A 23,652-nucleotide genomic window follows, 5' to 3' on the forward strand; every position below is an offset into this window, starting at 1 on the left:
TTCCTTTGATTCATCCCATCCCCCACACCATGGCCAATCAGTTGGAAATTCCTCATTACTCTTCTTTCAAAATCTCACTTGTATCAAATCCTGTTTTTCCATTCTCATGGCAGCCTGGTTCTGGTCCTTCATTCACCAACCTAACCAACATCCATAAGGCTTCCTCTACTCTGATTCGGGCAGCTCATCATTAAGCTGTGGGTGTGGTTATTTGTCACCACACCCACATCTCTGGTCTAGCTTTCAAGAACTCCTACAATCTGACCTCAATGCATTCCTCTAGTATCATTCACAGTCAACAAACAGATCATAGAGAAAGCAAGAGACTTCCAGAAAAACATCTACTTCTGCTTCATTGACTATGCAAAAGCCTTTGACTGTGTGGATCACAATAAACTGTGAAAAAGTCTTAAAGAGACAGGAATACCAGACCACCTGACCTGTCTCCTGAGAAACCTGTTTGCAGGTCAAGAAGCAACAATTAGAACTGGACATGGAACAACAGACTGGTTCAAATTGGGAAAGGAGTATAACAAGGCTGTATACTGTCATCCTGCTTATTTAACTTATATGCAGAGTACATCATAAGAAATGCCGGGCAGGATGAAACACAAGCAGGAATCAGGATGGTCAGGAGAAATATCAAGACTCTCAGATATGCAGATGATGTCACCCTAATGGCAGAAAGTGAAGAGGAACTAAAAAGCCTCTTGATGAAGGTAAAAGAGGAGAGTGAAAAAGCTGACTTAAAACTCAGCATTCAGAATACTAAGATCATGGCATCCAGTGCCATCACTTCATGGTAAACAGATGGGAACAAAGTTGAAATAGTGACTGCTGCTGCTGCTGCTAAGTCACTTCAGTTGTGTCCGACTCTGCCATCCCTGGGATTCTCCAGGCAAGAACACTGGAGTGGGTTGCCATTTCCTTCTCCAATGCATAAAAGTGAAAAGTGAAAGTGAAGTCGTTCAGTCATGTCTGACTCTTCGCGACCCCATGAACTGCAGCCTACCAGGCTCCTCCGTCCATGGGATTTTCCAGGCAAGAGTACTGGAGTGGGGTGCCATTGCCTTCTCCTGAAACAGTGACAGGTTTTCTTTTTCTGGGCTCCCAAATCACTGCAGACGGTGACTGTAGCCACAAAATTAAGAGACACTTGCTCCTTGGAAGAAAAGCTATGACAAACCTAGATGGCATATTCAAAAACAGAGACATCACTTTGCTGACAAAGGTCCGTCTAGTCAAAGCTATGGTTTTTCTAGTATCATGTACAGATGTGAGAGTTGGACCACAAAGAAGGCTGAACACTGAAGAATGGGTGCTTTAGAACTATGGGGCTGGGGAAGACTCTTGAGAGTCCCTTGGACTGCAAGGAGATCCAACCAGTCAATCCTAAAGGAAATCAACCCTGAATATTCACTGGAAGGACTGATGCTGAAGCTCCAAAACTTTGGCCACATGATGTGAAGAGCCGACTCATTGGAAACGACACTGAAGCTGGGAAAGATTGAAGGCAAAAGGAGAAAAGAGCGGCAGAGGGTGAGATATTTAAGAGAGCTTCACTGACTCAATGGATATGAATTTGAGCAAACTCTGGGAGACAGTAAAGGACAGGGATGCCTGATGTGCTGCAGTCCATGGGGTCGCAAAGAGTCGGACATGACTTAGTGACTGAACAAGAGTATCATTCATTCACAGTAACTGCAGAGACTCTCCCTGTCAGTTAAACTGACCCACCTTCTAATTCCAAACACAACTTACTATTTTCTACCTCAATGTCCTTGACCAATCTATTACTCACTTTGCCTAGGATATCCTATACCCACCTACCCAACGCTAAGAAACAAAGATAATTGAAATCCTACCACCTTAAAGACCAACTTTACTTCAAATTCCCTTACTAAGTTACCCTGATTAACTGTAACAAAAAGTACTCCATCTCTTTTCTCCAAGATTGTAGAGCATCTCACCACAAGCATATGGAGCCACAGCTGGTTTTCATGTATCTCTGTAGTTCTGCTCACTTGGAAGTCATATAATAAATGAATAAATGCATGTGTAAGTGAATCATTACATAAATGAGATTAAAATCTGGGTAATGCTAAACCTTAAGCATTTTGGAAATAATAAAAACATGTATGTTAGAATTATATGTCAAGTATCTCTAAGAAATATAGTGAGACTTATAATATAAAATTTTAAATACCCCAGAGAGTTTAATTTATACATTTTACAGTGGGAAGAGATATCCTGACTATACTGCCACATAACTCTTGAAAGTACATTAAATATATAAGGCTAAACTGTTATGTTAAAATATCCTATTTTTAAAAAAAGGATTTCCAATGAAATAAAAATTTTTCTTAAAAAAAAGCTAAATATTCTAAAATTATGTTCTTCATTCCGAAGATACTTCAATGATAATTCAAAGAGATTTTTCAAAGAAAACTGAGGTACTTTTTAACAATACCATATGATGTATATTGACAGTTTTCAGATAAATGGTTCCTACTTATACAAAGATAAACAAATCTGTCAAATGCTCTTTCATGGGAAAATGCTAAAATTTGTCAATAAAACAGAGTTTTAATCAAATATCATTATATTATTGTTCAAAGTAATATTTTTGAACTTTTGAAACTTTTGAAAGTTAACAACCATGAATGCTATAGCTTCAGATACAGCCTCAGTAAGGAAAGCATAACATATAACCTCCATACCATATTAACTGAGATACAGTGATCATATTTGTATCTGGAGTATTAAAACACTAAAGTGTGCTTTAATAAGAAACAGTAAATAGAATTCCCTTGTGGTGAAATTAATTATTTTTATCACCTGGTTACAGGTTGACTGTGTTTATACATATACAAATGCATGTGGACATAGCCTGGCATACAGTTTATTCTCTCACTCTGTGGGCAGACATACTGGATGCTGAACTGGCCACTGCGTTATATGAATGATACAAAGAAGCCAGAATTAATTAAAGGGAAAAAATACTAGAGTTCAGAAGCAAAGGAAACAGAAGGCAAAACAGGTTGATGTAAGCAGAACTGATGGTCATTCGATAGTTGTTGCTTTGATGTTTGTCCCCTACTTCTCTTCCCCCAAAACAAGAGTTTCTATTAAGGATCTCTGGTTTAGAAGAAAGAGACTCTACTTCGGTTCCAAGGGTAGAACAAACTAATCAGTGGTCACAGTGATTCATTCAAGAACAAGAATGTGATTTAAACCAGTTTTTTTTTTAAGTTAGTTTCATGATTTTTCCTAGGAATAGCAAGAATCAAAGTTGTTTTCTCTCTCTCTTTAGGTGTTAACATGGATGCTTATCATCCCAGCTGTATAAGATTGCATATAGATCCTTGCTGGGGAGAGCAGCCAGTCTTAGGATAAAAATCACTCCTCTAAGGACAGTATGATGGAAGGAAAGTGGGTTATTGGTGACATTACTGACATTATTAATGAGTTGAAGCAACAAATCTTGTCTAATCTAGCCCTACTTCTGAACTTTTCAGTAAAAGAAGTCAATATGCTCTCTTTATCATTCAGGCCAGTTGGAGATTTTAAGGTACCTGCAAACAAAATAACTTTAACAGATACAAAGGAAAATATATATACACTGTTAGACAATGATTGCAGAAAAAATCTTCTATATAAAAATTTATCATTTTTAAATCTAAGAAAATCACTAAAATCAATAATTCAACAAATTCACAGAAGCAGAGATTTTTTTAAAAACTCATTAAGTGGCAACTGTCTCTAGGTTTAACAAGAGAATCCATCTGAAGGTTTCATTTTGAGTTTCCTCAAGTAAAATTACTTACCTGGAAATGTACTATGTCTATATTCTATCTTGTGCTGGGGATTCTTCCTAAAAAAAAAAGAAAGAAACAAAAGAAAGCAAATATAAGGTCAGGTCTGACAATCACTAAAAATGAATAAGACTATTTAAATTAAACTAGAGCACTCACTAAACTACAAATAAAATTAGCAATAAGCCTCTTGTTGATAAACATTTGCTTTGTTATTGCTGTTAACTACAGTTACCATGCTGTACAAAGCACCTACTTTTTAATTACAACATTTACTGAGTGCCTACTCCATGCCAGGTATAGTGTTAGATGCAAAGTGTGGTGAACCAGACAAAGTTCTTCCCTCTTGACTTACATTCTACAGAAAGGCAATATTAGACAAATAAAATACAATATACTGTATTTTTAAAATGTCAATATCATATATCACATAAAGATATGATGTAAATTAGTATATAAAATACATAACACAAATTATCAAATAGTGTGTTTGTGTAATATCTAAAAGGATACTTTTAAGGCTCTTTTAGAACCCAAAAACAAAAGCATACAAGTCATGCGTCTCCAAACGATACCAATCAACTGTTATGAGAAAATAAGAAAGTCAATATGCATTGAGAAACATATAACAACATATCCCAAAGTCAAACAGAAACCACTGTTCGAATATCTACTTTTGATTAAATATATTGACAATCTCTTCTATCATTTTATTAAACAAATGTTTGGGTACACTGTATACATATAAGACATTCTCCAGATAATGCAAAATTGCCCAGGCAGCAAAACTTCAAAGCATTAACTGGTTCACCATGCTCCACTTGGTGGTTACCTTTCTCTTAGGGGGCTGACAAAGGAGAGCTGGGGAGTGCTGACAACAGACATAGGCTGAGATGGACATATGAAGCTGTTGAGAGGATTTAAGTTTAAGGGCTTAGTAGGTGGTAAGTAATTACTGTTGGCCATTTGTTCATTCATCAGTGGTCCAAGAAATAGTCACAGGGCACTTATCACATGCGAGGCTCTGTGTCAGGTGTCAGCGACATTTCTTCTTGCTAATCTCTCTTCTTTTGGGGTAACTTTTCCTACAATATGAGCGTAAACACAGGACAAGAGTGCAGCCACACAATTAATTAGGGTCATAACTCAACAGTTTTGAAAAGTGGAGAAAAGATTCACCAAAAGACTGTGTGTTTGGGGTAATTAACCCAAATCTGACTGAATGAAAAAGAAACCTCAAGGTTCAAAGAAATAAACTGGACAACTTAAACGTGATGAAGGGAGCTGCAAATGAACAAAGCTGCCATGATGCTTTGTGGGAAGATCTTTCCTCACTGAACACGCTGGCACAGGTCATTAACTTGTTTAATTCAATCTTTATTAAAGTACAATTAATGCTGGATATCAGGAGAGGTAGAAAAGAAAAATGAAAGACATTAATACCAGAGGTAGTTTTCATCAATAATCTAGAAAAAATTGCTGATCCTCTGAGATTATTTTTGGTAATATTCTTAAAATCTTTTTGTTATTATTACTGTGGTAAAATACTGGTAACTTCTTTTATTCTAAATGTCAAACTACTGAAAAGTAGTTGATTGGTACACAGAAATTCCATATATCCTCATTGAAATTCTTCAAGTGTTAACATTCTACATAGATGCCTCACTATTATCTATCTAGAGTCATTTGCGATTTAAAGGCTTTTTCTCCTTCCTTTAATACGTTTCCTTTCAGAAAGCAGTCTGAAAGCAGTCCTATCTTTTCCTGCTTTGCCCTGAACAAAGCATGATTATTGCAAAGCTCAATGTGATATTAATTGTTTGCTACTGGAGTCTCCTTCAAAAGCTGCTTTAGAAACTCTCAAGCATCTAAAAACAAGCACAGAAATGAAATCAAGTGAGTTAATGGAGATAAGTATAAGTTTGTGTACCAAATACCAGTTAAAAGACTGCTGACATCAGTTCTCAGGCTAGAAAGACTAAAAGGAAAAGTATCCTTTTTAAAAGGCCAAATGAAGCCTGGTGGGGACAGGGGTAATGGTTCATCCTTAAAGTTACAGAAGGTGGTTATCTTGGGACACATCCACAGCTGCACTCATATACCGATCTACATAATCTAACCTCATATTCGACTTAGGAAAAGGCAAGCCCTTTCAGAATAAATGAATAGGGGGAAAGGTTTACACTGGTACATTCCAAAAAAGAAGAACAGAAATAAGTGTTATGAAATTTTGTGTTCAGAAAAGGAAAAGATTTTCAGCTCCATGTGCAGATTTTCATCTGCCTTAAAGGGGGAAAGGGTGTTTCTTTAAGGTTTCCTTAACAGTTTCTATCCTTTTGTAAGAGAACTTGGTACTATTTTCATTAAAAGGCAGGTGTAAGACTGCAATGTAGACCAGAAGAAACTAGATGTGCTGGTGCTTTTCCACATTTAACTTAGACATTATCTTCCACAAAGTTAAAAAATTAACTTAGAAATTAATCCACAAATTAACTTAGAAATTAACTTCCAATTTAAAATAAAAGAATTAATATCAATATTCTGCTAGTTATTTTATTGAAAATGAAGAAAAAAATATCCTCTGGGATAGGTTCAAAAGTTTTCTGTTTTAGGGTATTTTCAAATATACTTTATTCTTTCTTGATGATATAACTCACAGGATAGATTTTAATAAGAAAATAAGCCAAAGCAGAAACAAAAATACATCATCAGAGGCAAAAGCATATTTAAAATAAAAACAAATTTTAGACATCTTGTTTACATAGCAATTTAAATGTAAAAAAATTAAGTATTCTGAATGTTAAATTCCTCAAATCATCCTCTCCTTCAAGGTCCCTCATGATCTTGGTCTGTACCTTTATTTGCAGCCCAATCCTTCATTTCTTCTTTGGGAAAACAGCTTCTGATTTTTTGCCATCGATAGGCACTTGCTCACAGCCAAGAATATTCTTCTAACTCTATACTACCTACCTAAGTACCTTCCTCAGGAAAACAACTCTGATAATTACTGGGTAATACCTCCAGAATATATTGTCCGTATCTACCATTTACTACTCACCACATAATTTCTTATACAGTCATTTAAATTTTCAACACAAATGTGTGTGTGTGTGTGTGTGCGTGTGCATGTGTATGTATTATCTCATCAGTCAAATGAACTGCTGGAGGTTGTGGCTTTTTCTTACATTATAAATATCTTTTACAGCTCCTACAAGAGTACCTTTTACGAGGTGGCATTCAACTATACTTTTCATAAATTACCTACCTATTACAATATAATCAACTCTTTCCCTTCAAAGAGTTTTTTTAATTGAGCTTTTACATGAGTTTCCAAAATGATGAAATATTTTCTATTTGAGAGGGAAAAAAAGACACCTATTTTTTGTTACCTTTACTATTATTTCAAAATGATTATTGAACTTGCAAGAATCATTTGCAATACAAACCAAAGTTTAAAATTCTCATTGGCCGGTACAAAAAGCAGTTCCAATCATTTCTAGACTGACAAGTTTTCTTACGTTTTTTTTCTTTTGCTAGTAAACTGTAATCTATGGATCCTGATGTTTTTAGAAGAATTTCCTTTGAAAGGTGGTTTTTCTATTGGATACAAGCCTATTCTCATTATGTTGAAAAGAATGTTCATGTGCTGAAATTGCTCTGTGCTCACACCTACAAAGTTAATAATCAAAGTATTCACGGAGCCTTTTTACACAAACCTAGGACTAAAATGTGTTAGAATTTCCTGCCATTAACAATTCATATTACCTTCCCAGGAAACAACGGAAATGTGACAATCACATTAAGTGCATCTGACTCCACTGCAAACAGGCTCCTGAGATGCTGATTGCTCAGCGTCACATGGCACTCAGCGCTCGTCACCTCCTCACTCCAGTCAACAGGACACAGAGTCCTTCACACGCGGTTTAGGGACAGATGCCACGGTGACTTGGACCTGTTCTCATCTGGCTTGTCAAAGTTCAAATCACCAGCATTATGCTGTAGAAGGTGTTCAACGTTTCGAGATTAGAAGAACCGAGTCTGAATTCAAACTACATTGTTTACTGGTTTTGTGATTCGGGGCAAGTCCTGTGAAGAAGTCTCCACGTCTTATCTGTAAAGCATGGAAAATACTGCCTACCTCACAGAGGTAGTTTGAAGTACTAAATGAAGTGATGTGCATAAACATTTGTGGACCATTAAGCATTTTACAGGTGTCAACTATTTTTACAGAAACAAATCAATTTTACTTTAAGATAGCCAACAATGTCTGAAAACTCAATGTAAAAGTTGGCCAGTAAAAGTAACTGCCAGCTAATATTAAACAGCTGAGTTTTTCCTTCAATAATACAATTACTACCCTTGAATATTTCCCCCATCGTCCTTCACATATTTATAGAATATTTTATAACATTTGCCCATGTGTATCCTATTTTAAAATATCAGTTATTAATAATACAGCAGAAAGTCTTTTTCATATTACCCTGGGTTAAAGTTAAGTGGCAATACTGTACAGCTCTTTGGGAACATATGAATATCTGAAATAACTTTCAAGGACAATGTAGCAAAATTCCACTCAGGACTTTTTCCTAATAGTAATTGGAAATACTTAAGAGTTCATTCATAAAAAATTTACAACACCCTTTTTCATAAATAGCATTTTTGTAACTCAGCAGGCCTCAAAATCCTGTTTTTTGACTTTTTCTTTTAATCTTTGGGTTTTTAAACACAGACATACACACTTATAACTACATCAGGTTTTTATGAGCTGTTATATTTTAAAATACACATTTTAGAAAACATTTCTGGCCTTGTGAATGGTATGAATAACAAATACATATCTGAAGGAAAAACATTCAGAAAGAGAAAATAAAAATGTCTTTAAATTTGCTAAGGTCCTGAGGTGGGAACAAGCTAGGGTATGTGGACAAATACAAAAAGCTTGTATAGCTCAACAGGAATGAGGGAGAGGAAACAGTAGGAAATGAAGTCAGAGAAGAATTTGAGCCATGGTAAAGAGTTTTGTGTGAGGCTACTGGACAATTTTGAATAAGAAATCAACTTGATATGACATGTTTAGAGAACTGCTCTGATTGCTGTGTGGAAATGAACTATTAAAAGGCAAAATAAGAAATAAGGATGTCAGTTAAGAAGCTACTATTGTATGTACACCAGATCTGAGATGACTGTGGTTATGACTTAGATGACTGAGGCAGAGGAATTAAGAAATGGTCAGGTTCTAAACATATTTTAAAGGCTGAAATGGTAAGAACTGCTGATGAGTGATGTGAAGAAAGAGAAGGATCAAGGTTGCATCTTGGTTTGGCGCCTCGGTGTGAGAATGGTGAAATCATTTACAAAGGTGGAAAACACTTGGGAAAGAGTTGTTTTCATGACAAAAATCAACAGTTCTGTGTTGGATATGATAAGTCTGAGCTATTTTACAACCAAGTGGAGGCACTTAAACAAATGAGTCTGGAGCCATTACACTGAATTAGGTCACCTAGGGAGTAAGAACAGAACAGCAAAGGTAAAGGATCAGAGAACTGCACCCCGGGGTTCAGCAATAATTACAGGCAGGAAAAAGGAGACAGCAAAGAAGGCTGAGGAAGAGTAGCCAGGAGTGTTCACCGACCTGACTTTATGAACTGGACTATATTTCTCTCTGTTCTAGATTTCCCTACTATTGAATGGAGGCCCCCAGAGCACAAATGTTTCAACCTTCTTGTTTTCATGAGGACTAAGGCCCAGGAAAATCAAACGGCATGCAAGGTTTTGCTACACAATTGGCATAACCATAACTAGAACCTAAGTCTGCTGATGTAAAAACTCATTATCTCTCCATCACAGAGATACCTAAAGATTAATTAGGCAGCGATAAGAACAGAATAAAATTTTTACTTTTACTTCCAAAAATTTGATAACTTAATACTAAACTTACCACTCAAAATTTTCAAATGAATTTAAAGTACTGTTTCACCTCAACTTTTATAAAATGGACTTTTATAGAAGTCTTTTATGAAAGACTTTATAAAAAAAAACTTTTATAAAAAGCATGTCTGATGCTCAATATTCACTCAAGGAGTAAACGATCATACTATGCTTTTGTTTTCATTGCAAAATAATTTATTTTACACTAGTGAAATTCAACATTTATTTTAAAACCTAAAGCAAAAACATGAATCCTATGATTTCAAATATTTAAGTCTCAAATTTAGGAGAAAAAGAAAAATTAAAAATATGATCTTACTGAAAGAGTAAGCCAACATAAAATAAGAGAAATTAATCAATCTGCTATTTTAAAATCATTACAATTTACTATCTCTGAAAATGTGTTTATATATGTGTGTGTGTGTGTGCACAATTAACTAAATATAACAAAGAAAAACAGATTTGTTAATGTACATTCAAATAAAGAAGAAAGAAAAACAAAACCACATAAGACACTCCAGCACATTTTGCCAAGGCTACATGACACATCACATATCAAGGAGCAATGTTGTTACTACTATTTCTCTTTTGATGCTTTTACTGTTACTTCTAAATGAAGTTTAAAAAAAAATTACAGCCATGTCTCCAGGTAAAACTGTGTAACCAGTGATTAACATTTACTCTAAGATACTTTCTTCTAAGACTGTATTCTTATACATGATTAAAGAATTGTGAACATGACAGGTTACTTCTATATGCAGGTCCTATAAAAATGGGTGATGTTATCAGCTTTGATTATACGTAACTCGACAGCCTGACATGACTGATTCTGCGAACCTCAACTATGAGGCAATTAGTTTCCCTATGAAAACCCATTTATTTTGCCTCAAATAATATAGTATGAATTTATACTAAATACACATGTTCCTATTTTTATTAAGCAGCTTCAAAAAATCAGCATTTTGTAGTTTAAGGTGTATATTTGCATACATGATTAGGATAATACTGCAAAAACAAACAAAAGATAATACTGCAATAACTTGGAAAACTTTGAAAATAAAAGAGAAAATAGCAAAAGATTTTATATGATAGTTGGGCTTTCCTGGTGGCTCAGCTGGGAAACAATCTGCCTACAATGCAGGAGACCTGGGTTCAATCCCTGGGTTGGGAAGATCCCCTGGCTCTAAACAGCTACCCACTCCAGGATTCTGGCCTGAAGAATTCTATGGACTGTATAGTCCATGGGGTCGCAAAGGGTCAGACATGACTGAGCGACTTTCACTTTCACTTATATGATAGTTATAAATCTGAATCGGCAAATAACAAAAGATAGTAATTTTAACATCAAATATATGTTTTTTAAAATGAATTATGCTTAAAAAAATGAATTATGCTTGTGGCAAAAACACTGTGTTCTTTCACAGCATACAGATCATGTCGTAGATTCATTATAATGAGAGCACTTACATGGTGACTGACACACTTCCCTACGTCATCCCTCTTAGAAGGTATTACAATTTTAAAAAAATAGTGGAGCTCTGGCTTCTGGAAAATATGAAGGTACCAACACTTTCATTCGTATAATACATGCCTTCCTAAGGTTCTGTAAATCTAAGGCAATATATGTGAGTTTGACTTTACATGTTGATACTAAGCCAGTTGAAGATGGATTCTGCTTATTTTAGTGTATATACATTCTAAGTTTAGTGCTTAATTTAACAAATAAAAACAGGAGTAATACACTGCATAAAATCCTATTATGCGCCAGAGGAAGTGAGTCAGTGGCAAGCACAGCAATCACTGGGTTATCCTGGACAATAAGTGTCTAATTTAGACAAGTACCTTAAGCTAATCAAATGCATTAAACTGAACAAGCCTTCTGACAGATTGCAGTATATAGCACAAAAGGGAAAAAATCAGTTAAATGGGCAAGATACTGAAAATGATACTATGAACTAGTTCTTTCAAATTATCGATTTTCAAGCTGATTGAATTTTGTTATATTTTTAAAAGTATAACGTCAGAGAAAATGTTAGTAACGCCTATAGTTTTAGGAAAAAATAAAATTTAATAATTAAGGATGGTTTTTCAACATCAACTTCCTATATTATATGGGAATTTTTATTTTTTACTGCATAATATATTTATTAACATGTGATCCATATCTGTCTTACTCATTGAATAAAATATCTGAAAATTAAGTATATCCATCTACATACAGTTTTATGTTTTCATATTTGCTCTATAGTGATAAAAACTTTGACCACAGATAACAATACTTGCAAATACAAAACAATACCACATAAATTTAGGTAGCTGATGCAGTGTATAAGATTAAGATTATTCAGTGTAGAATACAACATTTGAGATCACCTAGATTTACCAACAAGAAACTGACTTGGACTCATTCAAGGGATTAGAAGGTAAGACTGGGAAGCAAACAAATTAAAAACCAACCTAATATTTCACTTGAGAGAATACTTTTTACCTGAGAATAATTCTTATCCTGTTTTGTGAAGGCAAATTTTTAAAGATAAAAAGCAAAGATATTTTAGCTCATGAATTTCACCTCTTTCAAATGAATCAACCATCACGGAGTACAGGCATATCACAACTTTACTTTTAGAACACATATATTGATATATATTTACTTTCATAAATATAATAATTTCTGGCTGATTTTGTGCTTTATTTTATGATCAGTGAGGCTTCAATATTTTTCTTCTGTGGCGATAGGAAAAATCTCACATGCATTTACATAAAAACTCTTTTAAGCAAGCTAAATTAGAACATTTTTCTCATTCTGAGACAATAGGCTTATATTCTCAACACTGCTGAAATAAACATTTAGACCCAAGATGGAGCTGCTTCTGCCTAGGGTGCCATGCCAGCAAACTGAAAGTTAAGGTAACTTTCAGGTCCCTGAACATGCTCTACCTGATCAGAGACACAGTGCGTCCAATCAGCCAGTCCCCACAGGCCATACCAACTCTGGGCTCCACACTTATTTCCTTGTTCCTTCTCACCCCAAACAAGGTTGACTGTGTAGCCCCAGCCAGTCAGATATTTTCTCTTTTTCTCTACCTTGTTCTTTATTCTTCAGCCTTTAACAGCTTCCTGTCTTCAACCCTATTTGCATTTCTCCAAATGGAGACTGCTTCATGAAGTGTTAAAGTTAATTTGTATCATCCAAATTGTCTTCTTTAAATCATTTTTTAACAGCAGGAAATGTGTGTGTGAGGCTAAAAAAACCCAATAGCTTATTCTTGCAAATCAAGATTGTTAAATAATAAACTGTTCATAATATTTTATCAATTTAGTTATGGCAATGATACAAAATGAATCTACCAGATCCTGTTTTCTGCCTAACTAAAAATTATAATGTGACAAGAAAGGGTATACAAATATATATCATGCTTCTACAATCTGGTTTCTAGGATCTTGTTGATTTGAAAAATTCACAATTTCTTCAATCAAAGTACTTTATCTGGTTTTTTCTTTTTTTCAGCTCCAAAATATTATTTTGCCATTTGGCTAAAAAGACAAGGACTAGCAATACTTGAGAAGCCATGACTAGCAACAGTGGAATCAGGCCATACCACAGAGAAAGGCTGAATTGGAGGAGAGAAGAGACTTGGCTTTGAGCTCACTAGCTTTGGTGTCTTAGGCAACTAATTTAACCTCTCTTAGTCTCCATTCCCTTATCTGTAAAACAACAGTCAGAGTAAGTGATAACATCTAACATTCTCTCTAAACTGTAATTAAAATTAATGAGGGAAAAAAACTTAAGATTTTATCTTCAAGTAGAAACAAGGACACTTGAGCAGCTCAACAGCTGAAGAAGAAAAGCACAATGTACATACATATATTTAGATACAGACATGAAAGTTTTTGTTATTACATGTGAGTCACCGGCCTCTGAGTAATTTCTCTTGACTACTCCCTACTCTGTCCCCATTTAAAGTGATTGATGAAATAAAGGGTGATGAAAGAAAGGCTGCAATTTTTTTAAATCATTATTCTTAGCAAGGCTTTGCATTTTGTTTTTATCCTCCTAAAGAATATGCATACTGCATTCTACTTCTGAAAAGGGTGTAGGACATCATGGCAGACAAATACTCTTGTTTTAACAACCAGTGGGGTGGGGAAACAACTCTGATATATTGTTAAAATTTTATATATGAGAGAATTGTGGGAACAATGAGAATTTTATATTATCTAAAATTCCAAAGAGAAAAAGTCCTTCTTAGGGGAACTGATGACTCGTGCTTCTCTTCCGAAGAGAGCTTTGACAATTCTTAGCACAGGCTAAGGATAATATTTGGACCAAATGGAGGCACACTATTTGAGGAAAGAGAAACTGGTAGAGCTTATTATCATGGTCTCATGGGGTTGTCATCACAACAGTCTAGAAAGTCAGGGAATTTCAAACACAAGGCAGATTTTTCCCAAGAAATATTTGCTGAGAGGAGCTCTGAGAGGCTTAAGGTCTGAATTTGAATTTTCAAAAATGCAGAGTAAAATTTCTAACCCAGGTAGTATCTCAGAGACAAAATACCACTAGAAGGAAGAGATCTGTAACAAACACATAACTAGTCTCTAACCAACAATTACTAGGAAATGCAAGGGAATATAATGAATGACAATCTGGTAATGCAGTCAGCTAAATCCAGACTAAGGGATACTCCTCAAAACAAAAGTCAGCTTCCTTCAACAAATGCATTGCAAGGAAAAGAGAAACCTATTGATTAAATAACTTAAGAAAAATGGCCACTTTATGTCATAGATGGACCTTAACTGGATCCTGATATGGAGAAACAAAAGGGGGGGAGGGGGAAATGAGACTATAAGGAAACTGGGATACCTGACAGATTATCTAAGACAACTATGGATAGAATGGGATTAAAAAGATAACAATGATTTCAACATAATCTAGGAGTATGGATAAGATGGAAGGAAATGTGATATGTATGAAAAAATACTGGCCATGACTTGATAATTATTGAAAATGAGTTACAGCTTCATTGGAACTTATTCTACACTCCCCCCACCAGCCCCGACTTGTGTATACATATAAAAGCCTGCATTACAAAAGTTTTTTAAAAATGAAAAGGTCTATTATCATAGTGCCACAAATTTTGACATGAGCTGTGAAAGCTGTTTTGTTCCAAAAATCTAGATAGACAGACATAAATAAATTTGTTCTACAAGTAATCTCACTCAACATTGTTTCATCAGTCCTTGATATTTAATGATTCTTTGGGAAATATTTGTTGAATAAATGGGAGCAATGAATTAGTTACTTCAAGATTGTGTGTATGTGAGTGTGTGTATGTGTGTGTATGCGAGTGTGTGAAATTTCCCTGATTAGTAATGATACTGAGTAATTTTTCATGCTTATTCATTCTAGATATTCTTTTCAGCAAAAAGTCTGTATATGTCACTAAGAGAAAAACAATAGCAATTTCTAAGTCTGCTTTCAGGATACAGAACAGTAGGATATAAGTCTGTTGTCAATTATTCACTGTAATTATCTTTTTCTCACTCTGTGGCTTATTTTCACCCTCTTAATGGTGCCTATTGATGGAAAAAACCCTTAATTTTAATGCAGTAAATAACTTTTCCATTTTAATTATTGATTTTTTATTGAAATAGAGTGATTCAGTTATACATATATATATATTTTTTCAGATTCTTTTCCATTATAGGTTATTATAAGATACTGAATATAGTTACCTGTGCTACACAGTAAATTTCTGTTGTTAGCTACTACTTTTTATATCTTGTCTTAGAAAACAACTCCTACTTTTGGATTGTGAAATTATTCTCTTATATGTATCTTTAAAACTTTATTGTTTTCTTTCACATTTAGTTTTATGATCCATCTGGAATTCAGGTTTTGACTATGGTGTGGATTTTCTTTTTTTCGTTAAACATTTGTATCTCAATAAAATTAACTGAAAAAATTCACACTTTTTTCTCACTGCCTGCAATGACTCTTTTCATGAACATATCACTTGTGTATGCAGAGGTTTGTTTTTGGGTTCTGTTCTGCTCTGGCCTTCTTATGTTATCTTTGAGCATACACTGACCTGTCTTAATTACAGTAAGTGTATAACAAGTTCTGCCAACTTTTTTTTTTTTTTAATTGGAAGCTAATTACTTTACAATATTGTAGTGGTTTTTGCCATACATGGACATGAATCAGCCATGGGTGTACATGTGTTCCCCATCCTGAACTCCCCTCCCACCTCCCTCCCCATCCCATCTCTCAGGGTCATCCCAGTGCACCAGCCCTGAGCACCCTGTCTCATGCATCGAACCTGGGCTGTCTGCCAACTTTCTTATTTAATATCGTCTTGGCAATTTGGGGCCCTCTGCCTATCCATATAAATTTTAGAATCACATCATAAATTTCTATATAAAAACTTTTGTGATTTTGAATGTGTTTGCATACAAGTCAATTTTGGGGGAAACTGTAATTTAAACAATACTGAATCTTCTAATTGTGAAAATTTCAGTCTTTATAATTAGGCTTTTCTAACAAATTGTTTCTTTCACATCTTTTATTAGATTTATTCCTAGGAACTTGATACTTTTTGATGCTATTATAGATAAAATCTTTCAAGTTTTTTTCCACAATTGTTGCCTGAAATATAAAAACATAATTGGCCTTGTATACTGATATTTATATTGAACAATCTTGCTAAGACCTTATTAAGACTTACAATTCATTAGAGACTATTTTGCATTTTCTATCTCTATAATAAAACCATTTGTCGACAATTAAAGTCTTACTTCTCCTTCCCAATCCTTATTCATTTCCTTTTTTTGTCTCATTATACTATCTTGATCACTAGGAAAACATTGATTAATATTAGTAAGAAAAGGCATTCTTGTCTCATTTCTGTTATCAGAAAGAAAATGTTGAATATCTCACTTCTAAGTAGATATTTGCCGTAAACTTTTTTATAGATAACCTTTTATTATATTAAAGACATTTCCTTCTGTTCCTACTTTAAAATGAATTATCATAAATGAATGGTCAGTTTTTTAAAACACCTATTGAAACAATTATATGATTTTATATAGATTTTTTAGTCTGATATGATTTTCTACTTAGTCTGATATGTAGTAAATTACATTACTTTTTAATATTAAACAAAGCAAGCATTCCTTGAATAAAACCAATTATTTAATTCCCTTAATGAACGCTTTTTTTTAAAATTTACATCTAAGATCAAAGGTAAATTTCCATTCTTATATTATTCTTCCTGGGTTTCTGTATCAAGTTGGGGAATATATTCTCTTCTACATTTTTTAGAATATTAACATTCTGAATAAAAATTGAGTATTTCTTCTTTAAGTGTATGTGAAAGTGAAAGTGTTACTCGCTCATTCATGTCCAACTCTTTGCAACCCCATGGACCGCAGCCTGCCAGGCTTCTCTGTCCATGGAATCCTCCAGGAAAGAATACAGGAGTGGGTTGCCATTCCCTTCTCAGGGGTTCTTCCCAATCCAGGGATTAAACCCAAGTCTCCTGCATTGTAGGCTGATTCTTTACCATCTGAGCACCCAGGGTATTAGCCGTTAGCCATTAAAGTCATATGGACTTAGAATTTCTTTAATGGAAGCCTGTTATTTTTATATACAATTTTTCTAATGTTACAGGATTATCCCATTTTCTTTCTTGTATCTTTTCTACAAGTTGTATTTTCTACAAATTTGGTCATTTCTCCTAAATTTTCATGTTTATTGATATAGTTGATGACAACATAGTCATTATTATCTGTAGGATGCTCTGCTGGAATGGAACACTTAATTTTCAAATGGTAAGGTACAGGCTTTTTGATTTTTCTTCCAGCCTCAGAAACTTACTCTGCTTTCTTATTGAAAACAAAGTCACAGAAATAGTAACAATTTCAAAAAGGCCAGCAGATTCAGTTACCTGTATTCGAAAATCACCTAAGAAAAACTGCTATCTAGAATTAAAGCTCTCCAAGAATGGAATCCTACTTCTTTCCTTGGTGGTTTCATTTATTTCAAGTTCATTCATTCATTAAACAAAGTTGCAGATAGAAAAGTACTTACTGTCAAGGAACTTACATGGCCTGGAGGAGAAGCCAATCCAGGAAAGAACCAAACATGAGAGCCTCATGAGATAAATTCTACTCTGCGTGACACAAATGAGCACAAGACACTATGCAAGGAGGGAGGAGTGGTACTGTTTTCTTTTAGGGGTGAGTTTCACATGGTCACAAGACTGGTGGAGTGGTAGAAGTTGAGGGAGCAGAGATAACATCCTGAAATGATTTATGTCAAACTAAGGCGTCGCTAGTAAAGCAAAGCTCAAAATTCTCCAAGCCAGGCTTCAGCAATGTGTGAACCGTGAACTTCCAGATATTCAAGCTAGTTTTAGAAAAGGTAGAGGAACCAAGAGATCAAATTGTCAACATCCACTGGATCATAGAAAAAGCAAGAGAGTTCCAGAAAAACATGTACTTCTGCTTTATTGACTATGCCAAACCTTTTGACAGTGTGGATCACAATAAATTGTGGAAAATTTTGAAAGAGATGGGAATACCAGACCACCTGACCTGCCTCCTGAGAAACCTGTATGCAGGTCAGGAAGCAACAGTTAGAAATGGACATGGAACAACAGGCTGGTTCCAAATAGGAAAAGGAGTACATCAAGGCTGTATATTGTCACCCTGCTTATTTAACTTCTATGTAGAGTACATCATGAGAAACGCTGGGCTGGAATCAAGATTGCCGGGAGAAATGTCAAAAACCTCAGGTATGCAGATGACACCATCCTTATGGCAGAAAGTGAAGAAGAACTAAAGAGCCTCTTGATGAAAGTGAAAGAGGAGAGTGAAAAAGTTTGCTTAAAGCTCAACATTCAGAAAACTAAGATCATGGCATCTGGTCCCATCACTTCATGGCAAATAGATGGGTTAACAGTGGAAACTGGCTGACTTTATTTTAGGGGGCTCCAAAATCACTGCAGATGGTGATTGCAGCCATGAAATTAAAAGACACTTACTCCTTGGAAGGAAAGTTATGACCAACATAGACAGCATATTAAAAAGCAGAGACATTACTTTGTCAACAAAGGTCCATCTAGTCAAGGCTACAGTTTTTCCAGTGGTCATGTATGGATGTGAGGGTTGGACTATAAAGAAAGCTGAGCACCAAAGAATTGATGCTTTTGAAGTGTGGTGTTGGAGAAGACTCTTGAGAGACCTTTGGACTGCAAGGAGATCCAACCAGTCCATCCTGAAGGAGATCAGTCCTGGGTGTTCATTGGAAGGACTGATGTTGAAGCTGAAACTCCAATACTTTGGCCACCTGATGTAAAGAGCTGACTCATTTGAAAAGACACTGATGCTGGGAAAGATGGAGGGCAGAAGGAGAAGCGGATGACAGAGGATGAGACGGTTGGATGGCATCGCAGACTCAATGGACATGAGTTTGGATGAACTCTGGGAGTTGGTGATGGACAGGGAGGCCTGGCGTGCTGCAGTTCATGGGGTCGCAAAGAGTCAGACACGACTGAGTGACTGAACCGAACTGAAGGAGTCTGGATAGAATGTATAATGGGGTAGCACTGACAGTTCTTAAATTATCTGATTTGCAGTGTTAGAATGTTAGGAAAAATTTCAGGCACTTCTAATGTTAATAATTTCAACAACTTAGAATTGTCTAAAAGAATCATCATAATCCTACCTAGTAATAAAATGAAAACCTATTACCTATAGAAGCTTAAAAGAAAGTTAAAGGCTTGAAAGGAGAAGCTTGCCTGTAGTTTCTCCTGAGTAAGTTAACAGAAATTAAACAGAAAAGCAATGTAATCAAACATTTCAGGTTTACAAACCTATAACAAGATGCTCCATAAGGACATTCAGGCCGGTCATCAGCTTCATCTTGACACGTGATGTTTACACCTCCATAATCACTATCACCAGGGTGACTGAAATGTTGAAAATGGACAGGATTTTTCCTATGAGAGTGACAAACACACTGTCAGAAAAAATAATTAATAGGATATACTAGATTTCTAGATAAACTAGAAAAAATATTAGGATATAGAAGAAAATCAAACAATAAACATCAGATTATTCCAGAACATGAACTAACACTAAGTTGTTAAAAATAAAACTCATGATAACTAGTCAGTGCAGAACTCTCATAGTAGCAAAATTAATTTCTGGTGACATGGGAAAGACCATGATTGTCAACAGACAAACTGCAAACAGTACTTTAAATAGGATATATATAACAGACTATGTAGACTAATATATATGTAGGATAAAAACATTATAAGCATATATAGCTTTTAAGGGCTTTCCTGGTGGCTCAGATGCAAGAATCCACCTGCAATGCAGGAGCCCCATGTTCAATCCCTGGGTCAGGAAGATCCCCTGGAGAAGGCATTGGCAACCCACTCCAGTATTCTTGCTTGGAAAAATCCCAGGGACACAGGAGCCAGATGGGCTACATGCAAAGAGTAGGACATGACTGAGCGACTGAGAACATTTAATCTATTAGAAACTAAAAACTAGAAATTTTTAAAAAATACATTTACTTTAAAATAGCAGTAAACCCTTTACACATTATCATAAAAGGGAAATCTCAACATAAATACCTATCTTCCAAAAAAAACATTGATGGAGACACTGTTTTATACTTCAGAAATTTCTATAATGTCTGGCTTAACAGAGGGCATTTGGATTCTCCTATCTGCTTCTGCATTCAATCATTAACACAAATCATAAGCCTCCGGGAAATTCTACTGCACACTGGTGAGTGAGAGAATCACCACAGAAAGGCATATACACAGGAAGCATTATTATGAAAATGGTTTTGGCCCAACAGTTTTCCTAAAAGCATCTTGGGGACCAGGCCCTCCAAGGGCCTCTGGACCATACTTTGAGAAGCAATGTTATAAAACAGTATGTTAGTTAAGAATCTGCCTACACATGTGGGAGACACGGGTTTGATCCCTTGGGTTGGGAATATTCCCTGGAGGAGGGCATGGCAACCCACTCAAGTATTCCTGCCAGGAGAATCCTATGGACAGGGGAGCCAGGCAGGCTGCAGTCTATGGGGTCACAAAGAGTAGGAATTGATTGAAGCGACTAATCACAGCACAGCACAGAATTTAGTGAAGCTAATTTATCAACATAAACTGGAAAAGTGGTTGGGACAAAAGAATGGAGATATCTCAGAGGAAGAAACACTAGCAAAAATCTTCACATTAAAGAAATTATCAGAGATACTTCACTACAAAAGATAAAATATTGGAAGCTAAGGAAAACTTCAAAAAATGTATGACAATTTTTCTTTTTATTTGTAGCACATCAGGCTCTTCTGTCCATGGGATTTCCATGGACAAGAATGTTGGAGTGGGTTGCCATTTCCTCCTCCAGGGGCTCTTCCCAACCCACGAATCAAACCCGAGTCTCCTGCTTGGCAGGAAGATTCTTTACAGTGAGCCACCTGGGAAGCCCCAATTAGCTCAGGCATAGAAATGATGCTTGTTCCATATTTAATAAGTTATGTGAAGAGAATAAGACAAGTACTGTTCAAACTACTCTTGATACATTGTTTTTACAAAGAAATAAAACATCTTAGTGCCAAAAAAAAAGTCTATTAGTTTTGTCTGTACTTGAATTAAAATGGAAATATGCACTTCTTTGAGAATGACTTTTTATGTTTATATTATTACTCCATACTGTTTCATGTAACAACAGTATACTTTTATTACTGTGCAATGTTCCATTGTATGATTTTTTGTCCATTCAACGAAGGTGCCAAGACCACTCTAAAAGCAAAGAATACTCTTTTTGACAAATGGTGCTGGGAAAACAGGATATTCACATGCAAAAGAATGAAGTTGGACCCTTCTCTCACACTATATACAGAACTAACTTAAAATGTATCCAAGACATAAATATACGACCTAAGATAGTAATACAAAACTTTTAGGAGAAAACCGGAGAAAGCTTCAAGACATTGGATTTGTCAAAGATATCCTGCCAAATGCAAAGGCAAGAAATGTAAAACTAGGCAAACTGGACTACATCAGAATTTAACTTTTCTTTGTATCTAAGGATGCATTTAATAAAATGAACAGGCAACCTACAGAATGGAAGAAAATATTCACAAGTCATGTACCTAACGAGTGGTCAATAATCAGAATATACACAAAACTCGTACCACTCAATGACCAAAAAAAAAACCTTGAATCACGAATGAGCAAAGGAATGTCTATAATCCAAAGAAATTTCTATTCAATACACAAATGAGCAATAAGTATAAGAAAAGATGCTCAAAGTCAGTAATCATTAGAGAAATACAAATCAAAATCACAATGTATCATGCTTCATACCCATTAAAATGACCACCACCAAAAAAACAGAAAATAGCAAGTGTTGGTGAGAAAGTGTAACACTTTTTGAGTATTGTTGGCAGAAAATGTAACAAGTGTGGAGAAACTGTAATGCTTTGTGCACTGTTTGCAGAAATATAAAATGGTATATCTGCTATGGAAGATAGCATGATGGTATCCCGCAAAATTAAAAACAGAATTGATCCAGCAATTCAACTTCTGGATTTATATGCAAAAATAATTGAAAGTAGGATCTCAAAGAGTTATTTTCATACCAAAGTTCACAGCAGCATTATTCACAATAGCCAAGAAATGGAAGCACCCCAAATGTCCATTGAAAGATGAATGGATAAACAAAACAAGGTATATACATAAAATAGAATATGATTCAGCCTTAAAAACAGGAGAAATTCTGACTCATGTTACAACACAGATAAATTCTGAGGACCTACATAAAGAGTTGTGGCTGACTCTTTGAGACTGTATAGACTCTTTGAGACTGTATAGTCCATGGAATTCTCTAGGCCAGAATACTGGAGTGGGTACCCTTTCCCTTCCCCAGGGGATCTTCTCAACCCAGGGATCGAACCCAGGTCTCCCACATTGCAGGTGGATTCTTTACCAGCTGACCCACAAGGGAAGCCCAAGGATAATGGAGTGGGTAACCTATCCCTTCTCCAGCAAACATTCCCAACCCAGGAATTGAACTGGGGTCTCCTGCATTGCAGGTGGATTCTTTACCAACTGAGCTATTAGGGAAGCCCACATAAAGTTAAGACAGTCACGAAATAACAAATATGGTATTCTTCCACTTAGGTATTGTAACTATAGCCAAAATTTACTTGTTTTAATCCCTGACCACGTCTGTACTATTTTCATGTATTTTAAACAAATACATTACATAACACAAAAGTTATTACTGCTTTATATAGTCATATTCAATTTTATTATGCTTCTATTTTCCCTCCTGAATGTCTATAACTTCCATACAGGGTCCCTCCCGCTTGGCAAATACTGAACTCCATTGTTGTTGCCTAAGTTCTATGAGACTGCTCAAAGCTCTGCCTGTTCTCTTAGCCCTCAGCATGAAACATTAAAAATTTGGCAAATACCACAAGGGAAAAAGAAGCCTTAAAGTGTGACTGCCTCTAATGTTCTCAAACATGGGTGTTCAGCTTTGCTAGTTGTTCGCAGTGGGAGGTTTGGTCCTCAGTGAGACACTGCACATGTATTAGAGATAAAAACCTTATTTTATATACTATTAACTCATAATTTTTATTATCTTATTCAGATAAAACTATAAGTTTTATTTAAAGTATTAATTTATTACATGCTAATAACAGATGTTTCAATTTCTGCCCAATTTTTTTAAAAATCAGTTTACTAATGGAACCATATGCTATTAAACAAAAAAAAACTATATGACCCCAGAAGAACAAAATCTTTCAAAACAAGTTTTTTTGAAACAACAATTTCTACAAAATTAAATGCTGTTTTGTCGTTTTCAGTTTCAC

At 35.3% G+C, this 23,652-nt stretch overlaps 1 protein-coding gene across 5 annotated transcripts in view; it reads right to left on the reverse strand.

The window, feature by feature from the left end:
* The window catches only part of APLF (aprataxin and PNKP like factor), a 103,848-nt gene that overhangs the window by 9,291 nt on the left and 70,905 nt on the right, over nucleotides 1–23,652 (reverse strand). For 4 of the 5 annotated variants that reach the window (XM_043917610.1, XM_043917611.1, XM_043917608.1 and 1 more), the window contains 2 exons: nucleotides 19,622–19,747; nucleotides 3,828–3,874 (listed from right to left, as the gene is read on the reverse strand). In XM_043917610.1, coding sequence (XP_043773545.1) covers nucleotides 3,828–3,874; nucleotides 19,622–19,747 — 173 coding nt within the window. Of the gene's footprint in view, nucleotides 1–3,827; nucleotides 3,875–4,647; nucleotides 4,901–19,621; nucleotides 19,748–23,652 lie in introns of all 5 variants that reach the window. The other variant, XR_006343467.1, reaches the window with a different exon arrangement.

Source organism: Cervus elaphus, chromosome 11 (assembly GCF_910594005.1).
Source record: "Cervus elaphus chromosome 11, mCerEla1.1, whole genome shotgun sequence".
In the NCBI taxonomy this organism is placed as follows: domain Eukaryota; kingdom Metazoa; phylum Chordata; class Mammalia; order Artiodactyla; family Cervidae; genus Cervus; species Cervus elaphus.